The sequence below is a fragment of the Periophthalmus magnuspinnatus genome, chromosome 3 (assembly GCF_009829125.3).
Source record: "Periophthalmus magnuspinnatus isolate fPerMag1 chromosome 3, fPerMag1.2.pri, whole genome shotgun sequence".
Classification (NCBI taxonomy): domain Eukaryota; kingdom Metazoa; phylum Chordata; class Actinopteri; order Gobiiformes; family Gobiidae; genus Periophthalmus; species Periophthalmus magnuspinnatus.
The window spans coordinates 17,533,101-17,556,025 of record NC_047128.1 but is presented as its reverse complement, the minus strand read 5'-3'; the positions used below and the strand labels follow the sequence as shown (position 1 = coordinate 17,556,025).

Here is a 22,925-nt window from a genome sequence, read left to right as displayed (position 1 = left end):
ATCTGAAAAACAGGGAGATTCACAAGGGACCAGACTCATCTTTGTAAAGTAGGCTATTATTCTGGATCTCAGGCGAACACACAATAATTATGTGTGGTCTCTCAACATCTTTGCACCTTAGCGAAAAAGTATTTTAAAGGAGACATATTATGCCTTTATTTATTTATTTATTTTTTTCTACATACATAGATCATTATTTTATATATTGTTCATTGCAAACTGGTCTAAAATGGTTTGTCTTAAAAATTGTTACTGGTAAAAAAATAAATAAATACATACATAAATAAATAAATAAAAAATACAGAATTGATATGCCTCATTTCTTCATAATTGTATTTCTCCCTAGCAAGCATAGATGGCAGTCAAAAGTTTGAGTACACTAATGACGGAACAAAAGCTTGTTAAAGGTCCTATAATGCACACACAAAACACAGCTCCAAGTATGTTTTTGATTATTAAACGGCATTGTAACAGATCAGAAAATGGCATAATATGAGCCTTTTAAAGTGGATTTTGCATAATATGTCCCCAAGCAAGATGATTCATGCTAAATGTATTTACCGGTACATAGATAAAAAAACAATACACCAGGAAAACATCTGCATGCACAAAAATCATTATTTTATTAAACTGCTTTACCTGTTAGACTACTACTATTAATAAAATACAGACCGCAAATTAGACCATTAAACAAACAAACATTTTCACATTGTTTTGGCACAGTGAATATAGTTTCCCTCAATTTGCTTACATATAAACATGTGCATAGATAAGTATTGAGTTGTTTTGATTATGAACAAAATAATTAAGAAGAAAAATAACTGCTTCTTGTAAAATGCACAGTGCAAATGTGTCTAAATAGAGTAGCTAAATGAGATGAGATCTGAGAAGGTGAGCTGTTTTTGTGTTCTGTGTGCCTCTTGCAGACTAGGGCAGGTACGTGGTGCAGTTGTAGAGCCTGTTGGTACGGAGCTTGTCATTTTCACTCATGGTCGTAGCAAATCCAAACTCGAATGATGGGTCGTGTTTAGCCTGGATGGTCATTTGCCCATTAGCGCTGAATGCCCGACTATGAAGGAAAAAGGAATTCATTTGAAAGTTTTCTGAAAATATACATTTCACAGAGGTGGGTAGAGTAGCCAAAAAATGTACTTCAGTAAGAGTAACGTTATTTCAAGATAATATTACTCAAGTGGTCCGGTAGTGGTGTTTTGGTGGGGCATTTCTTTTATTTGTGTTAATAAGTGGTCCAATATAAGTGACCTAGAAAAATACTTTAAATTAGAAAGTAAGAGTAAAAAAGTGTTTGGAAATAGTACTCATGTAACTTGAATGAGACAAACTAAATAGTATCTTTCTTGCACTCCTCCAGTTCAAACACAAATGTTCAAATCATTTCATGTTGTCAATATAAAGCTTTTGTCACTTGTAGAGTGGAAAAAGTAACCACAATTTTAACTCAAGTAGAAGTACTGTTACTTCAATAAAAGTGGAGTAAATGTATGCTGCTAGAAAAGTACAAATGTCACTTACTACTACCCATCACTGATAAGGCAGCAGTTATATTTTGTATTCGTAGTTGTAATAAAGTGGTTCTTACTTGCTGTACTGCAACACAGAAAAGAAATCATATGAAGTCTCGAGGTTGTTGGTTGTAAAAAGTTTGAAATTATTTTCAGCGCCTAAAAACCAAAGAGAAAACGTTAATTAAAACAATGCAATGTGTTTTGGTTCTCAAGACAATTATCTAATCAGAAAGCAGAATGAGCCTCACAAAAGTCTCATTTATTTATTTATTTATTTGATAGGGACAGCGCATATTAATGAACATCTGTAAACACAGTGTAAATATGCCAGATTATAGCAAAAAATACTAATTTCCATCTGTTGTCCCTAGGTCAACTGGTTTCAAGGCTGAAATCCACTTGATTTAAACCTAAAAGGACTCTCTCTGATCTGAATCCTCACTACCTAATTATTGAATCTATTGTAATCAAATAATGTTGTTTTAAATTGTACTCAGAGGTTTTAGGTATGAGCAGATATGCACATATACAGTGTGCTGCAAACCTAGTCTTTAGTCAATTAATATAATATATATATATATATATATATATAATTTATTTATTTATTTATTTTTTGAACTCCTGAGGAAACTCTTCATTTTCACATGTCAAAATAGGCTCCTTCCTTAAAGGGCTTCACAAATATACCCACTGCTCTGGTCTTACTCTCATAGTGCCCCTCACATGAAATACCTGCTAATATGTTTTCGTAGAAGATGTTGACGTAGTCGTCGCGGTCACTCCGGTTGTGCTCGTGGTAGAAGCCCAAAGCATGGAGAAGCTCATGCTGGATTATTTGCTTGTGCATGCAGCCATTTTTCTGCAGGGACAGATCCTGCACACCCGCCTGACGGCCCACATATGACCAGCACCTGTCAGACAGGGACAAGTCAGACAGGGACAAGCCAGACGGGGACAAGTCAGACGGGGACAAGTCAGACAGGTACAAGCCAGACAGGGACAAGTCAGACAGGGACAAGCCAGACAGGGACAAGCCAGACAGGGACAAGTCAGACAGGGACAAGTCAGACAGGGACAAGTCAGACAAGGACAAGTCAGACAAGGACAAGTCAGACAAGGACAAGTCAGACAAGGACAAGTCAGACAAGTACAAGCCAGACAGGTACAAGTCAGACAGGTACAAGCCAGACAGAGACAAGTCAGACAGGTACAAGCCAGACAGGTACAAGCCAGACAGGTACAAGCCAGACAGGGACAAGCCAGACAGGGACAAGCCAGACAGGGACAAGTCAGACAGGGACAAGTCAGACAGGGACAAGTCAGACAAGTACAAGCCAGACAGGTACAAGCCAGACAGGGACAAGCCAGACAGGGACAAGTCAGACAGGGACAAGTCAGACAGGGACAAGTCAGACAGGTACAAGTCAGAAAGGTTGTTCCCAATATGGCCCACGAACAACCAGAAAGCTAATAGTGCTGTAAAATGTATCAAATTAAAATCACTATTTTAATTTTTGTCTGACAAAAAGAATTGATACTTAAAGCTACACTATGTAATGTTTTGACCAAAAATGCATAAAAATAAAAGCATGTTTTGTCATATTGGTTGTGTTTATTGCACTGAAAACAGCATGTTTAAAACACATTAGTTTGTCAGTTCATATTTCTTGTCAATTCTTAAAAAGTGAACTCCATAAATCGCAAATACAATCAGAATGTTTGTTTGAAAAAATGATATTCTTCCCAAATCATTCAGCCCCATTTCACAGTGAAATATATAATTTACTTTTTGTATAAAATTATTAATGATTAGTCAATTACTGGAAACGATTTAGAAAAACTTTATTGTCCTAGTCAGCTAAAGTTGGCACTGGAAAGTGGAGGGTATAGGGGGTAGGTGAAGACAGACATTTTCTGAGCACACAAGCCTCCAATGCAGGACAACATAGGATTACTCAAACTGGCATGAATCAATCAAAATACAACTCTCAACTAAAAGATGGACTCACCCTGTGGCTGAAATTATATTGATGTAGTTTGTGAATAGTTGTTGCTCCCTTTTATTAAGCTCTTCAAAGCGAATACAGGTGACTTCTTCAAAAACTTTCATGGCATCTTGGATAAAATTTTTTTCAAATTTTGCTGTACAGAGACAAAAGCACATTAGTCACATGACCCTTAAGGAGGATGAAGAAACACTTACTGTGAATATATTTTTTACAATTATTTATTTATACATTTATTTTTTGATAAACTTTTTTTAGACATTTATTTTTTTACTCATTTATTCATCTTTATCTACTAAGGTGTTTTAGTGTTCCATTTAGTTATTGCACCTCATTTATTTTAAAACAGACATATTGTGCTTGCGTCTGTTATATATGATCATTATATTATAATTTACATTTTAAATCCCAATATTCATCTGAAACAAACTGCTGATCTTCCTGATTTCCGTGTTAGAACACTGTGGTGCCCAATGGGAGCTGATGCCACCGTAAACATCATCACAACAAAGAGCTGTTGAGCTGTCGGACCGTCCTACAGATAGTTGCACATCACACTAGTGAGTAGCAGATTTTTTTTTTCATTTGTACCAAAATGATTACACATTGTTGTCAAATCCTATGAGTATGACAGATTAAGAAAATAAAATTGGAGAATAAAGTAAGTACATAGCAGTGGGAGTATGCCAGTGGTGGCAAAAAAAAGTCTTGAAAATAAGCGATTAAAGATTATTCAAACATGCATGAATCACTCCAAATACAACTTTGAGAGGATAAATGAGAAGGGAGAAAAAAGAAGTTGATTTTGCATAATAGGCCAGCTTTAACAATATGGCTCATATAGGGTCATCCTACTTTAGGGTTATTGGGACAGTGGCATAACTTTGTTTCAGTATTATCATGTATTGCCTATATTTTCTTCAGCAATATATTGCATTTCAAATTTGTCATGACAGGCCAAGATGAGCCTTTGTTCAAGTCAAATCACAAAACTCATACTCACAAAAGTCTGAGCTTATAACATAACGGACATACACATGTCCGTCTTCGTGTTTTTCCCACAGGCAAGTGGAGGAGGTGCACGCGGCAGCATTCGACAGCGCGTCATCAGGTGAACCGTTGTCTAGACAACACAAGAAAAATCACCACGTTACGTTTTACTCTGCTGAAATTGCTATATTTTCCTAAAACAACATATTAAGTCACTCCCCCTTCAGAGCACTATCACAACACAATTGATGTGCACCCCACTAATAAAACTACTGCACATCACACCAGGTTTGTGAAGTTGTAGTGTACTGTTTTGTATTTTGAATATTTATGGAAAATTGTCATGTGGGAGCATAGGTGATATAGGCTTGTGGGCTGAGCATTGCACAGAATCTTACTGCAAAAGGAGGATGGTTTGAATAGGGCCAGAGAGAGAGCGCAAGATTTCTCAAACATACATGGATGACACATAGAATCTCTTCAGGCATGTTTTTGATGAGAGAAGAACACTGTAACATGGTAGAAAACCCAAAAAGTCAATTTTACATAATACCCCCTTTTTAAATTTGTTTCTATTTACATTGATTCTCATTGAAGGCATCAAAACTATGAATGAACTCATATGCAATGAAGTAATAACTCAAAACATGTTTAGATTTAAGATTCTTCAAAATGTCCACCCTTTCCTTTGATCACAGCTTGGACACTAGGCATTTCCTGACCCTGACAAGGCACAGCTGTGAAGTAAAAACCATTTCAGAGTTTGTCATGAACCTCATTGAGAGAGGGCCAAGGATTTGCAGTGCTGTCGACAAAGCAAAGGGTGAATACTCTGAATCTAAAATGTAAGTTTTTTTTTTCTTTGCTTGCTTCATATATTTGATGTCTGCAGCGTATATCTATAATGTAGAAAGTAGTGAATCTGAAGAAAAAACATGTAATGAGAAGGTACGTCCAAACTTTTGACTCTCCAGTGCCAACCTTTAATGGCCTTCTCATTGTTCTCTTTTGAGAACAAAAGAGAATAGGAGGATCATTAAAGGTTGAATAGAGCCATTAAAGGCTGAAACTGGAGACAATAGCTGTTTACAGTTTCAGTGTAGTTAGCCTCTCCCTTCAGATAGATATAAGGCAGTGTCCACCAGCAATCTGACCGAAATACCTTCACTCCTACAACAATTTGTCCAGCATTTTGCCATGGATCAGATCTGGACGACTGAGAGATTACATGGACACAGGGAGAACATACAAACTCCACACAGAAAGACCATGTTTACTTCACATGGGGACACAGCTCATGGTTATGTTTATAAAATTCAAAATCAAGATCTTACAGCCCATGTTCATTTGCAATTGTAGTACCTGTTTATACCAGTAAGAGTGCAGTCAGACTACATACACTACCATTAATGGAAAACAAAGTAGATTAGTTGTTTGTCTAATTAAAATACTGAAATAAAAACTCATTCATTCTTACTTGATTCCAGCTCCTTCATCTTGATGTCTCCTTCAATCAGCGTACCATCTGCAGCAATACAAACAATACATTTATCCTTAAAACACAGCTGCAACATGATGAGACTTCAGCTGAATCTTTAGAGTTAGACTAAAAACCTAAACTCCGCTCACAACCATATTTCAAATAAAGCTGGTAAACTGGGCAGTACCTGGAGGACTACTCAAATAGAAGTAGAAAGTAGTGTTCCAAGATATTACTCAAGTGAGAGAGAAAAAGTATTTTTGAAAAGTACTACTCAAGTAAGAGTAACTTAAAGAGTAACACGACATCTGATTTATAAATTGAAATTAATTGGAAGGACTAAACATTAAATAATGCACAAAATGTTCAAATTATTTGATATTGTCAATATAAAGCTTGTCACTTGCAGTCTTACTCCCAATGGGAAGAGTAACCAGAACTTTTACTCAAGTAAGAGTACTGTTACTTCTTTAAAAAGTTACTCAAGTATATGAGAATGGAAGTACTGCCAACCTCTAATCCTAAAGAACAGCGTTATTGGTCTAACAGGCACACTTCAAACTCTGCCCCTGCAGCCAGGTGTTTGTGATCAGAAACACCTGACTGTAATCAGTGCAGCCCTGTTTTTACACACAAAGCTGCAAATGTACCTAGTTTGAACTGAATTTGACTAAAATGACAAGGAACAGTAGACAATATTATTTAAACACCATATATAGAAAAAAATGATTTAGTGTTTATTTCCAATTAAAAAAAAAAAAAAAAAAAAAAAAACGTTCTTACCATCCTGAGGGTTGACATTCAGCAAGGTCTCCAAGATGTCCAACCTTCCTTCTGAGTTCCCAAAAATCAAGTAGGTTAGACTACTGTTCATAGTTAAGTACCAGACAGTACTGCTGAAAGATAGCCCCAAAACTTACCTTGTTCTGGCAATTTATTACGCTGCAAAAAGCAAAAAGGGATTTCAGTCCAATATACACATTTCTTCAATAACCACCGAGCTAACAGATGTGCCAAGTGATACAGTGTCAATTGCTCATTTTCAGACTTGATTTGGGAAAAGGTTTAATTCACAATACTGATTCCGATACCACAATTATATATGTGAATTTTTTGGTCCGATAATCAGCAAGTGCATGTTACCATGCTAGCTGTTACCTTTACTGTTACGGCCAAACCCTGCCCTGGCCTTTGAAAGTTGTGAAAAGAGCTTATAAATTGAAAAAAATTTAAAATTAGGATGCTCTGAATTAATAAGGTGTATAAGGAACAACTTTGTACCACTGCAAACTGTTTGAAATTAACTAGTTCTGCTTTTCACATGTTTAAAACGGTGAAAATCAAGTATAGCTCCTTTCAACACATGTAAGAAAGTAAATAGATTGGATATAATCTGGAAATGAATTCCTTCAGTGAATTACATAATGAATGTTTCTTGCAGCTGTAAACATGAAATGTTATGGGAGAATGTGCACGTAAGCTATTGCTTCAACCTACTCCTTTTGGGCTCTGAAAATTACAGAATTACACTGCAATGTATAATGTAAATTGCCCAAATAAATTAAAACAACAAAACACCCGCAAATGCACTTGTCAACCCAAATTTGTACTGGTTTTTGGGTCTTAACTATTCACAAATTCTCCATAACTGTTCAATAAATATGATTCATTGATGAATGATTGATTGATTAATATTTGGGTATTGGTTGTTTTTTCCTTTAAAAAGTTATATGGTCCAGAAGCCTTGAGCAGCAAGCAAACTCACCATGGAAGCAGTAGAGCCCAGGCTGAGCAGGGTCAAGAAGACCGTCAGGACAATGACCCGAGCCATGATACTGATCAGACAGCTTCAGCAAGGTACGAATTACTAGTACTAATATGTGTAGTTGTAGAATTCCTCTCTCTGGTGATGGTTTTGTTAGTTTGCTTTCGTGCTACAATGCTTTTATTGCCATGAAAAACAAGGTGTGGCTCTAACCAGTATTTTAATGAAAACGTGCTTGAGCCAAGTACATGCTGTATCTTAATTACAGATTATGCAGCAACACTACACTTATATAATGGCATCCTGTAATTATCTGATCCAACGCAATTCTGAGTGTCATTGGTGTCTTAATGAATAAAGAAAGGAGACGACAGGTCATTAAGCAGTTTAATCTAGTCTTTTTATTGTTTGTGTTTGTGGTATTCCAGTTTACCCCAGTCCCCTGACAACTTGACATAACAAGCAATTTTCCTTCTCAAACTTTTCCAGCTTTTCTGCATCAACTTAAAGCCACAATATGTAACTTTTTTGCCAAAGACTAAAATAAAAGTGTGTGGTTTTTTTCATTTTGGTTGCCTTTATTACACTAAAAACCCTTGAAAAATGTGTTGTTACCTGCAGGAGGTCCTCCTCCTGCTTGTTTCTATTGTAATGTTGTAACTTTGGCTATAATATTCCACAGAATGGCATAAACCGTATGCATCTCCATGAATATGTTGAAGTTTGCTTTTAGCTCTATTTCCATGGAATCGTGTAGGTGCCACCTGCAGAAAGTTATGGATTATGCATGAAAACATATGAAACCTTTGAAATAGAGCTGTGGGCATTGAAAATCATTCCTATTAATATTTCTGAAGACTGCCTTGAATATATGTACACTCAAGCTCCAATAATGCAAAACACTCATACAAAAACATGCACAGGCTTCACTTTTGAAAAGTGAAAATCCATAGCATAACATTTGTCTGTTGTCCCAAAGTAACTGCGTTATACAGCTCCTGCAGTTGTCGTCACGCAATCCTGGCATGCACCTCCAAACCCCACTCTGAATTCCCATAGTAACTTACGGCGTTGGGCAAAATGAACACATTTTATGAGAGTTTCAGAGACTGTGGATTATTGCCGATCACTGGGAGGTACAGATTATCAAGTTTAGAAGAAAGCCTGAGCCTTTTACCTGATTTACACAGTTCCAGATGGACGGTAGAAATGGATTTCTACACATAATCAAGTGGTACATTAATTACTATGATTTTTACATCAATATTATGTTTTTTAATGAGGTTTTATTTGAACGATTCAACCACTGTGTCAATTCAAACACTGTACGTTTGTGCATTGTTGATCAGCATAATGTGACATCAGTCTACAGTACGCTGAATAATACTGTACATTAAATATACAATATCACTTCTGTAATCCATTTGTACAGCATCTTGTACAAATTGTAGTCTACTGATGCAGTGGTGTTACTGTAGTAACACTACTGCAGCCACTTTAGTGTAACTCTTGTACAGGGGGGGAAACATTACATTTACACTATCTGTTTTAAAAGTGTATCAAATCTGTTCATGAACCTTTTTATCTTGCTTAGTACTAATTAACCATTACATTATAAATATAAAGGATGACTTTTTTCTGGTGTATAAATGATCAGTATATTGCCTCCAAGAGAAAGTGAGCACATAAGTAGTACATATAGTCAATGTATTTAATAAAAAAAATACATATTACAAATGACATATATAAAAAAAACAAACTTTTTTTTTTTTTTTTTTTTTTACAAATTCCTTTTTACAACAAAGACCAAAATATGAACCAAACTGTACAATTTTCCATGCTCCCTGATATGCTCCCTGATAGCTCCCTGATTTGTCTTGTGATCCACAGTTCGTCCTGGACAGCTTTGGCCATGGGGCTCAGGCTGATTCAGGAATGGCACTTTGGTTCCACTGGAGTTGCTGTTGTATTCAACCAGAGTTAATAATTTTCTCATGTAAAGCATAAGTCATTTTACAGTCTACTCATCCAACTGCTCACAGTCGAACTCAGAGGAGTGCCACCGGCTAAGCCTCACTTTCACAGCAGAGCTACCAAGACACAATATGAATTAATATGAATTACAAAGTACAAACACTGAGACTGAACTTTTCTCATTTACATACAGTTAGTTTACTAAGACTCCCAACTGTCCAACTACTGTACTGCAGACTTACAGTAGTGCTGGGCCAGTTTGAACATGACTCATCATATCACTCTTTTATATTTTGATTGCTTTATTTGTCAATGAATTATGAATAAATATGTTTGCAGATGTCATACACTACCCGACCCAAAAAAAAGTCACAACCTGGATTTAACTAAGCAAATAGGTCCTAGTCTCCTGCAGTTGGTCAGGTCTAGGTTCAGCAACAGTCTGTGCTCAAAGAATGAGGTCAGCTGACTACCTGAATATACTGAATGACCAGATTATTCCATCAATGGACTTTTTCTTCCCTGATGGCACGGGCATATTCCAAGATGACAATGCCAGGATTCATCGGGCTCAAATTGTGAAAGAGTGATTCAGGAGCATGAGACATCATTTTCACACATGGATTGTCCACCACAGAGTCCAGACCTTAACCCCATTGAGAATCTTTGGGATGTGCTGGAGAAGGCTTTGTGCAGCGGTCAGACTCTACCATCATCAATACAAGATCTTGGTGAAAAATGAATGCAACATTGGATGGAAATAAATCTTATGACATTGTAGAAGCGAAATCGAAACAATGCCACAGTGAATGCGTGCTGTAATCAAAGCTAAAGGCAGTCTAAGGAGTGTGTGACCTTTTCTTTTGGTGGTGACTTTTTTTTGGCCAGGCAGTGTATATACATTTACACATTTTTTGTCAGGTTAGCATCGGCTATAGGACCGAGACTACATGAGATTACTATCAACATTTTGGCACAATAATTTTCACTATTTAACTTTGTTGACCTAAATCTGTTCTGTTTCTAGTTATATCTTCTAAATTGTACATTTCATGCCAAGTAAGGTCCACTAATGTATAATCTGATTTGTTTTAAGATAAATCATTGTCTATGCTTTCAGTTAAAGACAAAAAAAAAACCTCCAAAAGTGAGTGAGTGCAATTCCTTACAACCAATTGACCACTGCCAATAAGGCGTCCCTGTCAAATGTAATCACGTGGGCGTAGGAGCTCTGTTGGTATGATGTGACAATATTAAGATTATACTATTACAGGAACCCTTACAATTCATCCCTGGTACTTCAGGATAATTAATAAATCACCCCCAAAACAGTTTATATTTTATTGTCCTGTCATTGTAAAAGTACTAATATTGGGTTTGTGGACCCAAAACCCTCCTTATAAAAGGGAGCTGTATGCTACGCTCGCCCTTTTTCCTAAACTCCAACCTCTGACAGGACACGCTGGCAGAGCATTGGCAGAGCAGAACTGTCACGGCTTAAGGTTACTATTGTGTATTACTCTGCATCAACCTCCTGTGTGTCTATAGGGTGTGGACACTGTTGTGGTACTTCCAAGTGGTGTAGGTAATACTGAAATCATCTACCAGATTAACCACTCTGCTACATTGTTGTCAGGATTTACTGAATTTTGACTGAGACTAGTTTATTGTTTCTTTGTAGCTTTAAGGACATATGCAGTAGTGCTGCTAATGTGTTCAGTGCTTTCAACTGTGTTTGTACATATTTCCATGTTATTTTCATATTTCCTGTTTGTTAGCTGTGTTTTGATTTCATAATGCCTGTTTCTTAGACTTAAGCCAGACTTTACTTCTGTGATTAATAGAGGACACGCTAAAAGTGACTGCGATACATCCTCCTTATTAGCTCTTGTCTGCATTTGTGTATGTAGGTGGTGGAACCAAAACAATACCATCTTGGTCAGATGAGGGCATGTTTTTCAACAATTTATCAGCAAAAAAAGACTCTTGTAAATGAATGCAGTTTATCATACAGTGGAACATTGCAGACCAAGTCATAACATCTCAACAGGAAAAGCTACATAGTGCACCTTTGACTTAAAAAGTAATAACTAAATAAATAACCTTTGTCATATCCTGCGTCATACCTGGTTGTTCTTTATGTATTTGTACTTTATGTACATTATGTACTTTTGGTTCTCATCTCAAACAATACCTATGCACAATCGCTGGTCTATTTTGTTACGAATAGCTTGCCTTGGGCAAGGGTGTTTCTGAACTAGAAGAGATAGTAGGTAGAAGGTATTGTAGCTTCGGATCAAACTGGTGCGTGCAGTGAAAGGCTGTCAGACTACAGTGATTATTGGAGACTAAACCAGTGCCACACCTGCTCTATCACTGCATTCTGTTTGTCGCATTCTATCTATATTATAGAACTACGAACACTCCCCTTGGTATTTCTATAATGCTGTTTTGTAATTGTAGGTCACAGATTTCTAAAACAGATTAGGATTGCATTGTTACAGAAGAATTAACCCAGTGTCACGGACAGTTTATGTGCTCTATTTGTCTCCATCGAGATACATTTGATGCCATATGGTGGAACATTCCAGGCAAAGAAGCAACTTCTCCACAGAGAAAAACTAGTGTCAGACCCCTCACCAGAAATGTTACATGCACCTTATAATAGAATAAAAAGTGCATTGCTGGCGAAAATTTACAATGAATATGAAGTGCCATAAGTAAAGTAGTAGGAGTTTTGAAAGTAGTAGTAATATAGGTAGAAGTGGCGGTGTTGTAGGTCACATGTAGTACCACAATATGTATGGTTATAACTTTCATAAACTTTAGTGACTATGAAGCTTGGATGGGATGATTGATATGTCATGCGATGGTGAACACAAATATACACAAATATACACTATGGGGGACAATAGCAATGGACAAAAGTTCATTATCCATTTATTCAGTATTGACTAAGGGTTCAAGTTATATAATCATAAAATCAAAAAATGAGCCAAACCCAAAGTGATCTGCCATGTAATTACCATGTTGTGATTCATGATACTATTTTTAATTTTAATTTAGCTATCAACATCCAATTACCACGTAGCTGCTGTGCTGCAGTATAAAGTTATTTGCATATTTATACATTAGGGGAAAGATTCACTAGTCAGGATCAAACTGTGAACTTCCAGATTAGTGGGCATACATGCATTTATGATTTTTATAGTTGCTCCCGTAAAACATGGTGAATCAGTCCTCATGGGTGGAGTTTTTATCTGGGGGAGTAATACAGCCAAATCAACAAACACTGTGCCTGCCAGACAGTGATGTAATTTTAGTATGTTTAAGCCATGTTTTATAACATGAGGTGGGAGGAAGGGTGGAGTCTGGAGGATTAAAGAGGAGAATGAGGGGGAAGGAGAGGAGGGGTCTCGAGGATTAAAGGGGAGAGTGTGGGGGGAGGAGAGGTGGGGTGGGGTTTGGAGGACTAAAGGGGAGAGTGTGAGGGGAGGAGAGGTGGGGTTTGGACTATTTTTTTTGACAACTTTCTGGATAAATCCTTGATTCAGTGCTGTTTCATGAAAACAATACAGGTAGGCTCTTTTAATTTTTACACCTTCTGACACAAATATTTCAAAATTGGTCTAGTTTAGTCCTAGTGTAGACCTGATTTTAAATTGAATGAAATTAATGAATTAAATGAATTGCAAAAGGGTTGGCGCCCACTGAGTTAGGGTAATGACCAATGTACTAAACATACAATGATTATTTTTATGTTTGTATTCTAGGAAGAACTTTGACTTGGAACAACCATCGCATCCACGCAGTAAACAATGCAAGATCTCCTTATGGAAGGCCTTCCATATTGTATGCTGTTCGACAACTATATGGTGGTCAAAATTATTTACATCCCATAACCATGGACAAGATCTCACTCTGCCTTGAGGAGTGCAGCTTCAAAGATTTTCCCTGTGATGGAAAAGATGTGAAGATGTGTTTAATATCTGTGCGGACTTGATGTCTGAGCATAATTTGTCTTTTACAAATGATGTGTATCAAACTATTGATCTTTACATTCGTTTACGAGAGCTCATCAATTATGAGTTGCTACAGCAATGAAGATATACATATAATTGATCCTCAAAAACAGATTAATAATAAATAATTAATGCTCATTTGTTTATTATTAGTCATGATCAAATTTTATCTCCAAATAGTTCTTTTGAGAAATTTTAATTGATAAAAGTGGGAATGTAACATTTACAAAATGTGAACCATATCAATTTTAAATGAAATTACATTTATTTGGTATTTTAATAATTTCCTCAATAAACCAGCAGGGGTTGTGATCAAACTCCTCAGACCACGGTCGTCGAGCGCTCACAGACCCAGATCAGAGGTCATGAGTGGTCAAAATAATGCTCACGGCACAAAACAGTGGTCAGAACAGGGCTCACGGCCCACTGACTTGTTCAAGACGCCAGAAATTTTACTGGAGCTTAATTTATTCACTTATAAAAGTATGTAGGTGATAAACACAACAGTCCTCCTCTTATCTTTTTTGCTCTGTACACTCACTTACAAAGTGCGCAATGGCTACATTCTGGACACGAGTGGGACCTGTCCAGGTCTGATAAGGCGCCTCTGGCAAGTCCAGCATCTAGTGGTCACATTATGTCATGTTCCTGTGAGCATTGCTTTTGTTGTTCATAAATTGTACCAGGCTGACTGCAGAATGTGCTGCACAAGATGACATCTTCTACTGAGTTGTCAAAATTTGTCCAATATGGACTAATAGTATACATAAAGTATAAAAAGCAGCTTTGATAGATATGCAAAACTTTGGAGTCGGGTGATGAGCGCTCGTTCCATTGCGCTACTTGCAGCCACTTAAATGCTCACACCCAGAGGCCTGGACAGGTCCCACTCGTGTCCAGAATGACTCGCGGAGGTCGTGCTGAGCTTGTAGCCAGTGCACACATTGTGAGTGCAGAGGAGACAAGAGGATTGTTTTTAAAAGTATGCAGGTGATAAACACAACAAATAGGTCCAAATTAAGCTCTCGTAAAGTTTCTGGCGTGTTGAAGAAGTCAGTGGGACGTGAGCACTGTCCACTGTTTTGTACCGTGACCACTCGTGAGCGCTGGTCTGACTCTGAGCGCGGCTCTTCCGTGGTCTGAGCGCAGCGCTAGTTTGGTCACAACCCCCTAGTACATGTGGAAGGCAAGGACAATTTAATCACTAAAAATGAACCTGAAATAATACTTCAAACACAAAGTATTTTTGATTTATGCTATCATACATTCCATCTTTCAGAAAATAATTGTTCATAATGGTTCACATAAAATTTTAAACTCCTAATTATGAGTTTAAAATTCATAATTAATTACGAGATTAAAAGTTATAATTAAGACTTTAAAACTCCTAATTATGAGTTTAAAACTCATAATTAGGAGATTAATACTCATTAGTAGTTATAATCTCCTAATTACGAGTTTAAAACTAAAAGTTTCAACTTCCTGTCAGTATATGGATGGTATATATATATAAATGACTGGGAAAATCCCCGCAGCACCCGCACTCTCATTCGTCACCTTCGCGGAGCAACAGAGGCAGATTACCGTAACTGACGGAAAAATATTTAAATAGCCCCATGTCTCCGCTTTGAGACGCCGTTTGAATTTACTTGAGAGCACGACTGGTTGCGGAGTTACGCTGCTGGAAAGTCCGCATCCGCGCTTTATCGGCGACGATAGCCTTCGACGCTGTAGGGTTAAGGACTCCTTATGACCACATCCTGGGACTTATGTCAATTCTTTTAACAACTTTTGATCTCACTTATGACCTGATGATGCTTCTTCAGTTTGAAGTCCATTGGATAAAAACTCTAGGACAAGTTTGTTAAAGTACGAGGTCTAGATTTTGGACATCTGCATTTTTTGATTCAAAATGCCTGCCTTCAAGTTGGAGGTAGGGTGTGGCCCCTTAGACTTTCTGGCTTAGGTGACCAATTTTAATCTACGACAAACTAAAATATTCCATTCCAGTTTAACATTGCAGGGGGCGCTGGACAGCCACTTTTAAAGGTACATGTTTAATTCACATATCATTATGTACAAATCACTAAAACACACAAATGCTACATTGAATCCTTCCAGATCTGACCATTTTTCTACTTTCAAAATGGCTGCTTCATCATGATCACACCCTGAGACTCATATAAATTCTTTTAACAACTTTTGATACCAGATATGTGCTGATAATGCTACTTCAGTTTGGAGTTTGTTGGATAAAAGTCCTAGGAGAAGTTTGTTAAAGTTAGAGAGTTAGATTTTAGACATGTTTGTATTTTGATTCAAAATGGCTGTCAAATATACGTACGCCCAAATTTCAAATTCCTGATTAGGCATTTTTTTGCAAAAGTTACAGGGATTTTTATGCCTTCAAAATGGCTACTTTGTTAAGAGCTTGTTATGACCACACCCTGAGACTTACACAAATTATTTTAACAACTTTTGTTCCTATATATGTCCTGAAGATGCTGCCTCAATTTGGAGTCCATTGGATCAAAACCCTGAGACAAGTTCGTTAAAGTACAAGCTCTAGATTGGACGCCTCAAGTTTTACCCAATATGGCCAATGTCCTGAATGGTTTAGGACGGGACCATAATATACTTTTTTGTCTATCTCGAGATTCTCTATGTACCTGCTAAGTTTTATGTGCCCATGATGAAAAATAAAGTCTCCCTTCCTCCTATCTCGTAATGTATTTAAATTTTCCAAAGGGCGTCACTGAGCCATCCTGCAACGTAGGTTCTTGATGACATTATGTAAATTAAATTTGAGTCAATTTCTAATTTTGTGCTGATTTTCAAGTTTTTGAGCATTTTTTCTTTCTCAGTTTACTTTGAGTAAAAATACAACAGAGTATAGGGGTCACTTTGAAAAAATTACTGGTAATTATGTGGACACAACAAGAATAAAGCCATAATTTAATGAGAATAAAGTCAAAATTTTATGAGAATAAAGTTGTATATTAAAGTCGGAGCCAAAAAAAAAATGTAATTTTACAAAAAAATAAAAGCGACATTTAGTGATTTATGGGTTGATGCCGAATCAAAGCAAACACAGACTGCAAACCCGGGTGTTTGGATGAGTGAAATGTTTATATAAATGCCCATGACAGCTTCTGGTGCTTGGGCCTAATATGTAAGTGATGCAACAACACCACCTCGAATCTAGTTTGGGGAATAGTGCCTATTTATAAGATGCACACCCGGAAATCAATGTGGGCAAAGGGGAAGCAACAAGAAAAAGGCCGCGTCCCAATTCGCCAAATGCACCTTTTGAAGGGTCCCTTCGAAGTACTCTTCAAAAGTGTAGTTTGAAGGTTCCGGTCGAGAATCTGCCCTCCTCAGTGTAGCCGCCATCTTGCTGAAGTGGGACAGGCCCACACCACGGACCGCACTTCCACCGCTGTCTTTGAGCGTACGATACGTACATTACGTACGTTATTTTTAATGATTTATTATTTAATAGAAGAAAAGTCAAGATGTTGTCGTCACAGCCATTTCTTTCTGTTTAGATTGAATATCAATAGTCAAATATAACGTTTGAGGTGATTTTTTTACTCAATTGTAGCTACTTCATAACTTTAACAAAATATACCTTGTGAAAACGTAATAACAGAGACAGAGGTAACAATATAATTTTTACATTCATAGTCTATAAACCAGAGAACACTGATTAGTTGTACATATAGTGGGATATTGCAGTTTAATGGTTCGGTATTTTGGCTAGTTGCTACACCACTTTAATAACAGTAGAGGGCACTGTTTCCCTTCTATGCCGTGCCAGTTCTTTCCATCTGATTATTATAAGGTATTTTCTAGCAGTGCAGCGCTACATCAAGCTAGTATCTTGATTTACTAACACGAAGGTAAATGACACGTGCCCACCAGGGGGTGCAGTCCTATGGAATGTACCGGAACACATGAAGATTTTGTGCACGTCTCAGGACTCTCTTCTGTCCTTTCCTGAGAGTCCGTTGCTTCATTGTTCACATTACCTGTGTGGAACTCATTAAACCCTTCTGACTTTACGTTTCAGTCTCTTGGTCTTTGACACTTACAATAGAAACGGGCATTCTTACATTATTCTTATTGCAATAATAATTTCTCATGATAATAATGTCTCTTATTGTCTAGCAATAACTGCACATTCCTTTATTCCATGTAACTCCCCTCCTTTTTAATCATCAAACACACGGCCTGTACTTATCTTTATTCAGATTTAAAAGTTTCATGTCACACTGTTGTAGATGAGGTAAACCAGTACGAACATTTGAACATGTATTGCGCAGTGGACTCCATTTTCTTCTCTTTTTTGCGCAGCCGCGGTGCATGATGGGATATAGAAGTGCGTGAAGTGTGCACGGATGCACGCTTTGGTTACGTCCGATCTCCATGGAAACGGTGCAAAGGGAAGGGCAGGTTTTCGGCCGCATTCAGTAGGGTGGGTTGAAATGGGACAGCCCTTGTTGCACCGGAAATTACGTAACTGCCCTTCGAATCACCCTTCCAATGGTGATTCTAAGGCCAGGTGGGCGAATTGGGACACGGCCAAAGAGTGCACCAGCTCATGCAGCGAGGTGTCAATTAAGTGCACCTATGGCTTACCACAAGAGCTAACTTCTGATATATTGTCAGCTAGAGTCAGGCCAGTCTGACTCAACAAGCACCCAGATCTCTGATATGCAGCTTAATGTAAACTGAGAGTGAACCCAGAAAAGATACAATATCACTTCAGATATACCTAGGGCTAGTTAGAAAGTGAAATGTTAAAAAGACAGTAGTGGGTCAGTAGTGTCTTGTTGAGCTGAAGATAAATTTGGGTATTGTCTACATTAAAATGATGTGAAAATACAGTTGGTCATAGAACCAACCCCTGTGGTACCCCACATGTCAGTAATCCAGGTCTATTGCGCATGCGTTGGCGTCTTTTGCTGCCAGGGAGATTGAGCTCCCGACAAAGTTTATTATCTTGATTTTAAAGACACTTTAATATCCGACGAAGATTGTTGCGGTTCTTAACTCTGTTTTTTATCTGGATTAATTATTCTTGCCACTGGATGCCCAGATTTGACGTTTTTAACCCGCAACACTTACCACTGGCGAGGGTGGAGTGTGTCGATCCGCTGTCACTCTGTTTCAAGTCATCTCAACGCAGTGGGCTCCTTTTTGGGGCCCTTGTGTGTAAGTTTTGGAAAACGTTTTTAATACGGATCTGATCACATCCGTGAAATGGTTATGGATTTTACATCTGATCTTTTTACTGCTTGAGTTTTAACTTCCTTTACAGTATGGCGTCACTCGCCGACTTGACGCATTGTGACCGCTGTCTACATTTGGAAGCGAGGATGACGGAGTTAGAGAACCGAATCTCCTTACTGACTCAAACACAGAGTCATTCTCGTGATCAACTCCTTGACTCGGTGGTGACAGTGGGAAAATCCAAGTCCATCTCCGTCCCCATGAATGAACTCGATGCGACCGTTGCTGTTCCCAGTGTAAACTCCGCTCCTGCTGATGAGGGGTGCATGGAGTCAACCTCTGCCAGTGTTCGGCATGACATCTGCGGATGTCTTGGTGCAGCTGAGCTAAAAGGTTCAACTTCTTCTACTCCCTCACACAGCTGGTCTCTTGTTAAGAATAGTAAACAAAAGTGCTCAGTTCTGTATGCAAATACAAACCAGAAGCAACCTTTGGGTTTAATATTCTTGACCTGGATGAGTTTCCATGTTTATCAAGTCACAGTCAAGAGCTGCCAGCTACTGTTAGATCCTCGCGGGACGTCACAGCGGCTCCCACAGCATTAAGACAAAATCATCAATCAGCTCGGGCTCGGTTGGTAAGGGAGCGGCGTCCTTCACGGGATAAGACCTGCCCACGGCTCCTCATCGGTTCGTCTATGATACGTGATGTTGCCATCCCACGAGCTGAAACCGAGTGCCACCCTGGAGCTCAGGTATCACATATAAACACCATACTCACAGACACACTGTCCAATTGTGCGGACACATCCACAGTGATAGTGCACATTGGCTCCAATGACATTAAATTACAACAGTCTGAGGTGTTGGAAAATGATTTCAAATCGCTTATAGACACGGTGCTGAAGTCGGGAAAACAATGCGTAATATCAGGTCCAATTCCATCTCCTAGTTTCGGTGACATGAAGTTTAGTCAGATCCGCCAACTTCACCTCTGGCTGAAGGGCTATTGCAGTGCTCTTGGAATTCCTTTTGTGGATCATTTTTGTGGATTTTGGAAGAGGAATAATCTCTTTGCCCGTGATGGAATTCATTTAAATAGAACTGGGAAAAAACTGCTGAGTGACAATATCAACGCTGGAGTCTGCACCTATCAGACCTACTGAATGACTACTTACGCATAGGGTGAAGAGCGTCTCAGGTGACTCTTTGACAAAACCAGCGCCCCCCTCTTTAGATTCCGCATTAAAACACATTAATGTGCATATTTCACGTAGAATATCTCGTAGAAATGAAAGAAATTATCGGAGGTCGTGTAACTTGGTTGACATCAATATTACTAATAATGACAAACCTAATTCTCAGGCGTCAAATCAATCCCAATCAAACACAAATAAAGCTATTATCCCTAATAAGTTAGGCATATTTGATATGCAAAACTTCAAAACAAAGAAGGGACTGGGAATTATTCTTATGAATGTGCGTAGTATTATGTCTAAATTAGATTTCATTAAAGTCTGGGCAGATCAAACAGATCCAGATATATTTATATTTTCTGAAACTTGGTTATCAAATAAAATAAGTGATAAGGAAATCAATATTGAAAACAATAAAGCAAACAAATAAAGTTTTTCACTGTGACAGGCAATCTAAAGGAGGTGGCGTTGCCATTTATGTCAAAGATCACCTGTCTGTGGATCTTCTATTCTCCTGTACAAAGCCTAAATGTTTTGAGTATCTGTCTGTGTCTGTTAGTTACGCAAATGATCTTGATAAAAAATTGGCTATTGCTGGTATTTATCGTGTCCCTTCAGCCCCTATAAATGCTCTTAATGATCTGTTCATGATGCTTTCTAAACTGGAAAATTATGAGGCCCTGATAATGGGTGATATAAATATTAACTGGCTGGAGAAAGAGTCCGAAACTTTGAAAGACCTATGCAATGGCCTAAATCTCACACAATTAATTTCTAATCCAACTAGACCTGACCCTACAAATTTGAATAAAGGCACACTCATTGATGTAATCTTAACAAACAAACCCCATAATTATGAGGCAAATGGTGTTTTTCCACTTGATTTTAGTGACCATTGTCCAATTGGATGTATCCGAAATACAAAAATGAAAAAGACACATCCATGTGTAAAGGTCAGAAGATCATATAAACATTTCAATGAGCTCCTTCATCTCTGACCTTTATTACAGTGAGATCGGGTTAACATGAGCATTCCTTGACCCTGATATGGCCTTGAACTTTTTTATTAATACATTTAATGAAATTGTCAACCGGCATGTGCCTAAAAGAAAAATTAGAATGAAAAATTGTAATAATTCCTGGATCAATTCAGAAACTGCACAATTAATTAGAGAAAGAAATGCTGCCTGGAAAACCACTCACACAACTAGGTCTGAGTTGGATTGGGCATGTTTTCGTCAGAAGAGAAATAAATGTCTAGCAGCAATTAGAAAGGCAAAAACATCCTACTTCATGTCTGCATTGATAGAGAGCCACAGAAATCCAACTAAGTTCTGGAGGACAAGCAGATCCCTCTCTGAACCTAACAATTATACCTTACCAACTGATATTTTATTAGATTCCGGTATTATAAATTCTAAAGAGGAAATATGTGATGCTTTCAATAGACATTTTATCTCTGCATGTGATATGTTGAACAATGATCGTCCTTCTGATCTTGATTATGTTGAATCTGAACCTCGGACAGATAACCACATTTTTTCTTTAAGACCTTTCAGTTACATGGAGGTCTTAAATGCTCTCCGCTCCATAGACCCAAAGAAGTCCACGGGAGCTGACGATCTCGATCCAAAACTTCTTTTATTAGCTGCCCCATATTTAATTCAACCTCTTTTACATATTTTTAATTTGTCAATTCAAATGGCAATTTTATCGGAATTATGGAAAACAGCACATGTTTTGCCTTTACATAAAGGTGGGACAACTAAAAATGTAAATAATTTCCGGCCAATATCTAAATTACCTTGTCTTGCAAAAGTTTTAGAAAAGTTAGTTTCAAATCAAGTTACAGGTTATTTAAATAATTTCTCCATTTTGAAGTCTTATCAGTCGGGTTTCAGAAAAGGGCATAGTACTGTCACAGCAACCACAAATGTTTTAAATGACATTTTCTTAGCCCTTGATGATAAACAAGATTGTGTAGCTCTGTTTATTGATTTAACTAAAGCGTTCGATTCAGTGGATCATGGAGTCCTCCTGAACCGTCTGAAGCAGATTGGATTTGACAATGCTACATGTAACTGGTTCCAAAATTATCTTTCAAACAGAACCCAGGCAGTAGTAGCCGATGGTTTTAAATCAGATTTTTTAACTTTAAGTAAAGGAGTGCCCCAAGGCTCAATTTTGGGCCCCCTACTTTTTACTATTTTTTATTAATTCTATTGGTCACAATTTAAAAGAAAGCCACATACATTTATATGCAGATGATGCTGTTTTGTATGCAACTGCTCCTTTTGCTGATCAGGTACTTTTAAAACTGCAGCAAGATTTTAATGAAATCCAAAACTCCCTCATAAATCTTAAGCTGTTTTTGAATACAAGTAAAACTAAGTATATGATTTTTTCTAAAAAACATTTCAGTAACATGCAAGCTACAAACCTTTACACACTAAATGGTACATCCATTGAAAGAGTCAACACTTATAAATATCTTGGGTTTTGGCTTGATGGAAACTTGTCCTTTAAAAAACATATCTCAGAATTATGTAATAGCTTAAAATCTAAATTATCATTTTATTACAGAAACAAATATTGTATCCCAATGAGTTACAGAAAAGAAATAGTGCAAGCAACCTTCCTATCCGTACTGGATTATGGGGATGTGGTGTATATGCAGACTTCAGCCTCTGCTTTGAAACCATTGGATCCACTACTTCATTCTGCCCTTCGCT

At 37.6% G+C, this 22,925-nt stretch overlaps 1 protein-coding gene across 1 annotated transcript; it reads right to left on the bottom strand.

Moving 5' to 3' along the window:
* Positions 1 to 601: 601 nt before the first annotated feature.
* LOC117393840 (high choriolytic enzyme 1-like) lies at positions 602 to 7,895 on the bottom strand. Its single transcript, XM_033991848.2, has 9 exons — positions 7,768 to 7,895; positions 6,923 to 6,944; positions 6,786 to 6,836; positions 6,000 to 6,047; positions 4,536 to 4,655; positions 3,536 to 3,668; positions 2,259 to 2,437; positions 1,601 to 1,682; positions 602 to 1,069 (listed from the first exon to the last, which is right to left on the bottom strand). Exons 1-9 carry the CDS (start codon positions 7,831 to 7,833, stop codon positions 928 to 930), a joined length of 843 nt encoding a protein of 280 aa, XP_033847739.1. The 5' UTR covers positions 7,834 to 7,895; the 3' UTR covers positions 602 to 927.
* Between the last annotated feature and the right edge of the window lie 15,030 nt (positions 7,896 to 22,925).

Coding starts and splice junctions, on each gene's coding strand:
- LOC117393840 (XM_033991848.2), bottom strand. CDS start 7,833: ATGGCTCGGGTCATTGTCCTGACGGTCTTCTTGACCCTGCTCAGCCTG. Junction 6,048..6,785: donor GAATGTCAACCCTCAGGATG/GTAAGAACGTTT, acceptor GTATTGCTGCAG/ATGGTACGCTGATTGAAGGA. Junction 1,683..2,258: donor CTACGAAAACATATTAGCAG/GTATTTCATGTG, acceptor TTTGGTTTTTAG/GCGCTGAAAATAATTTCAAA.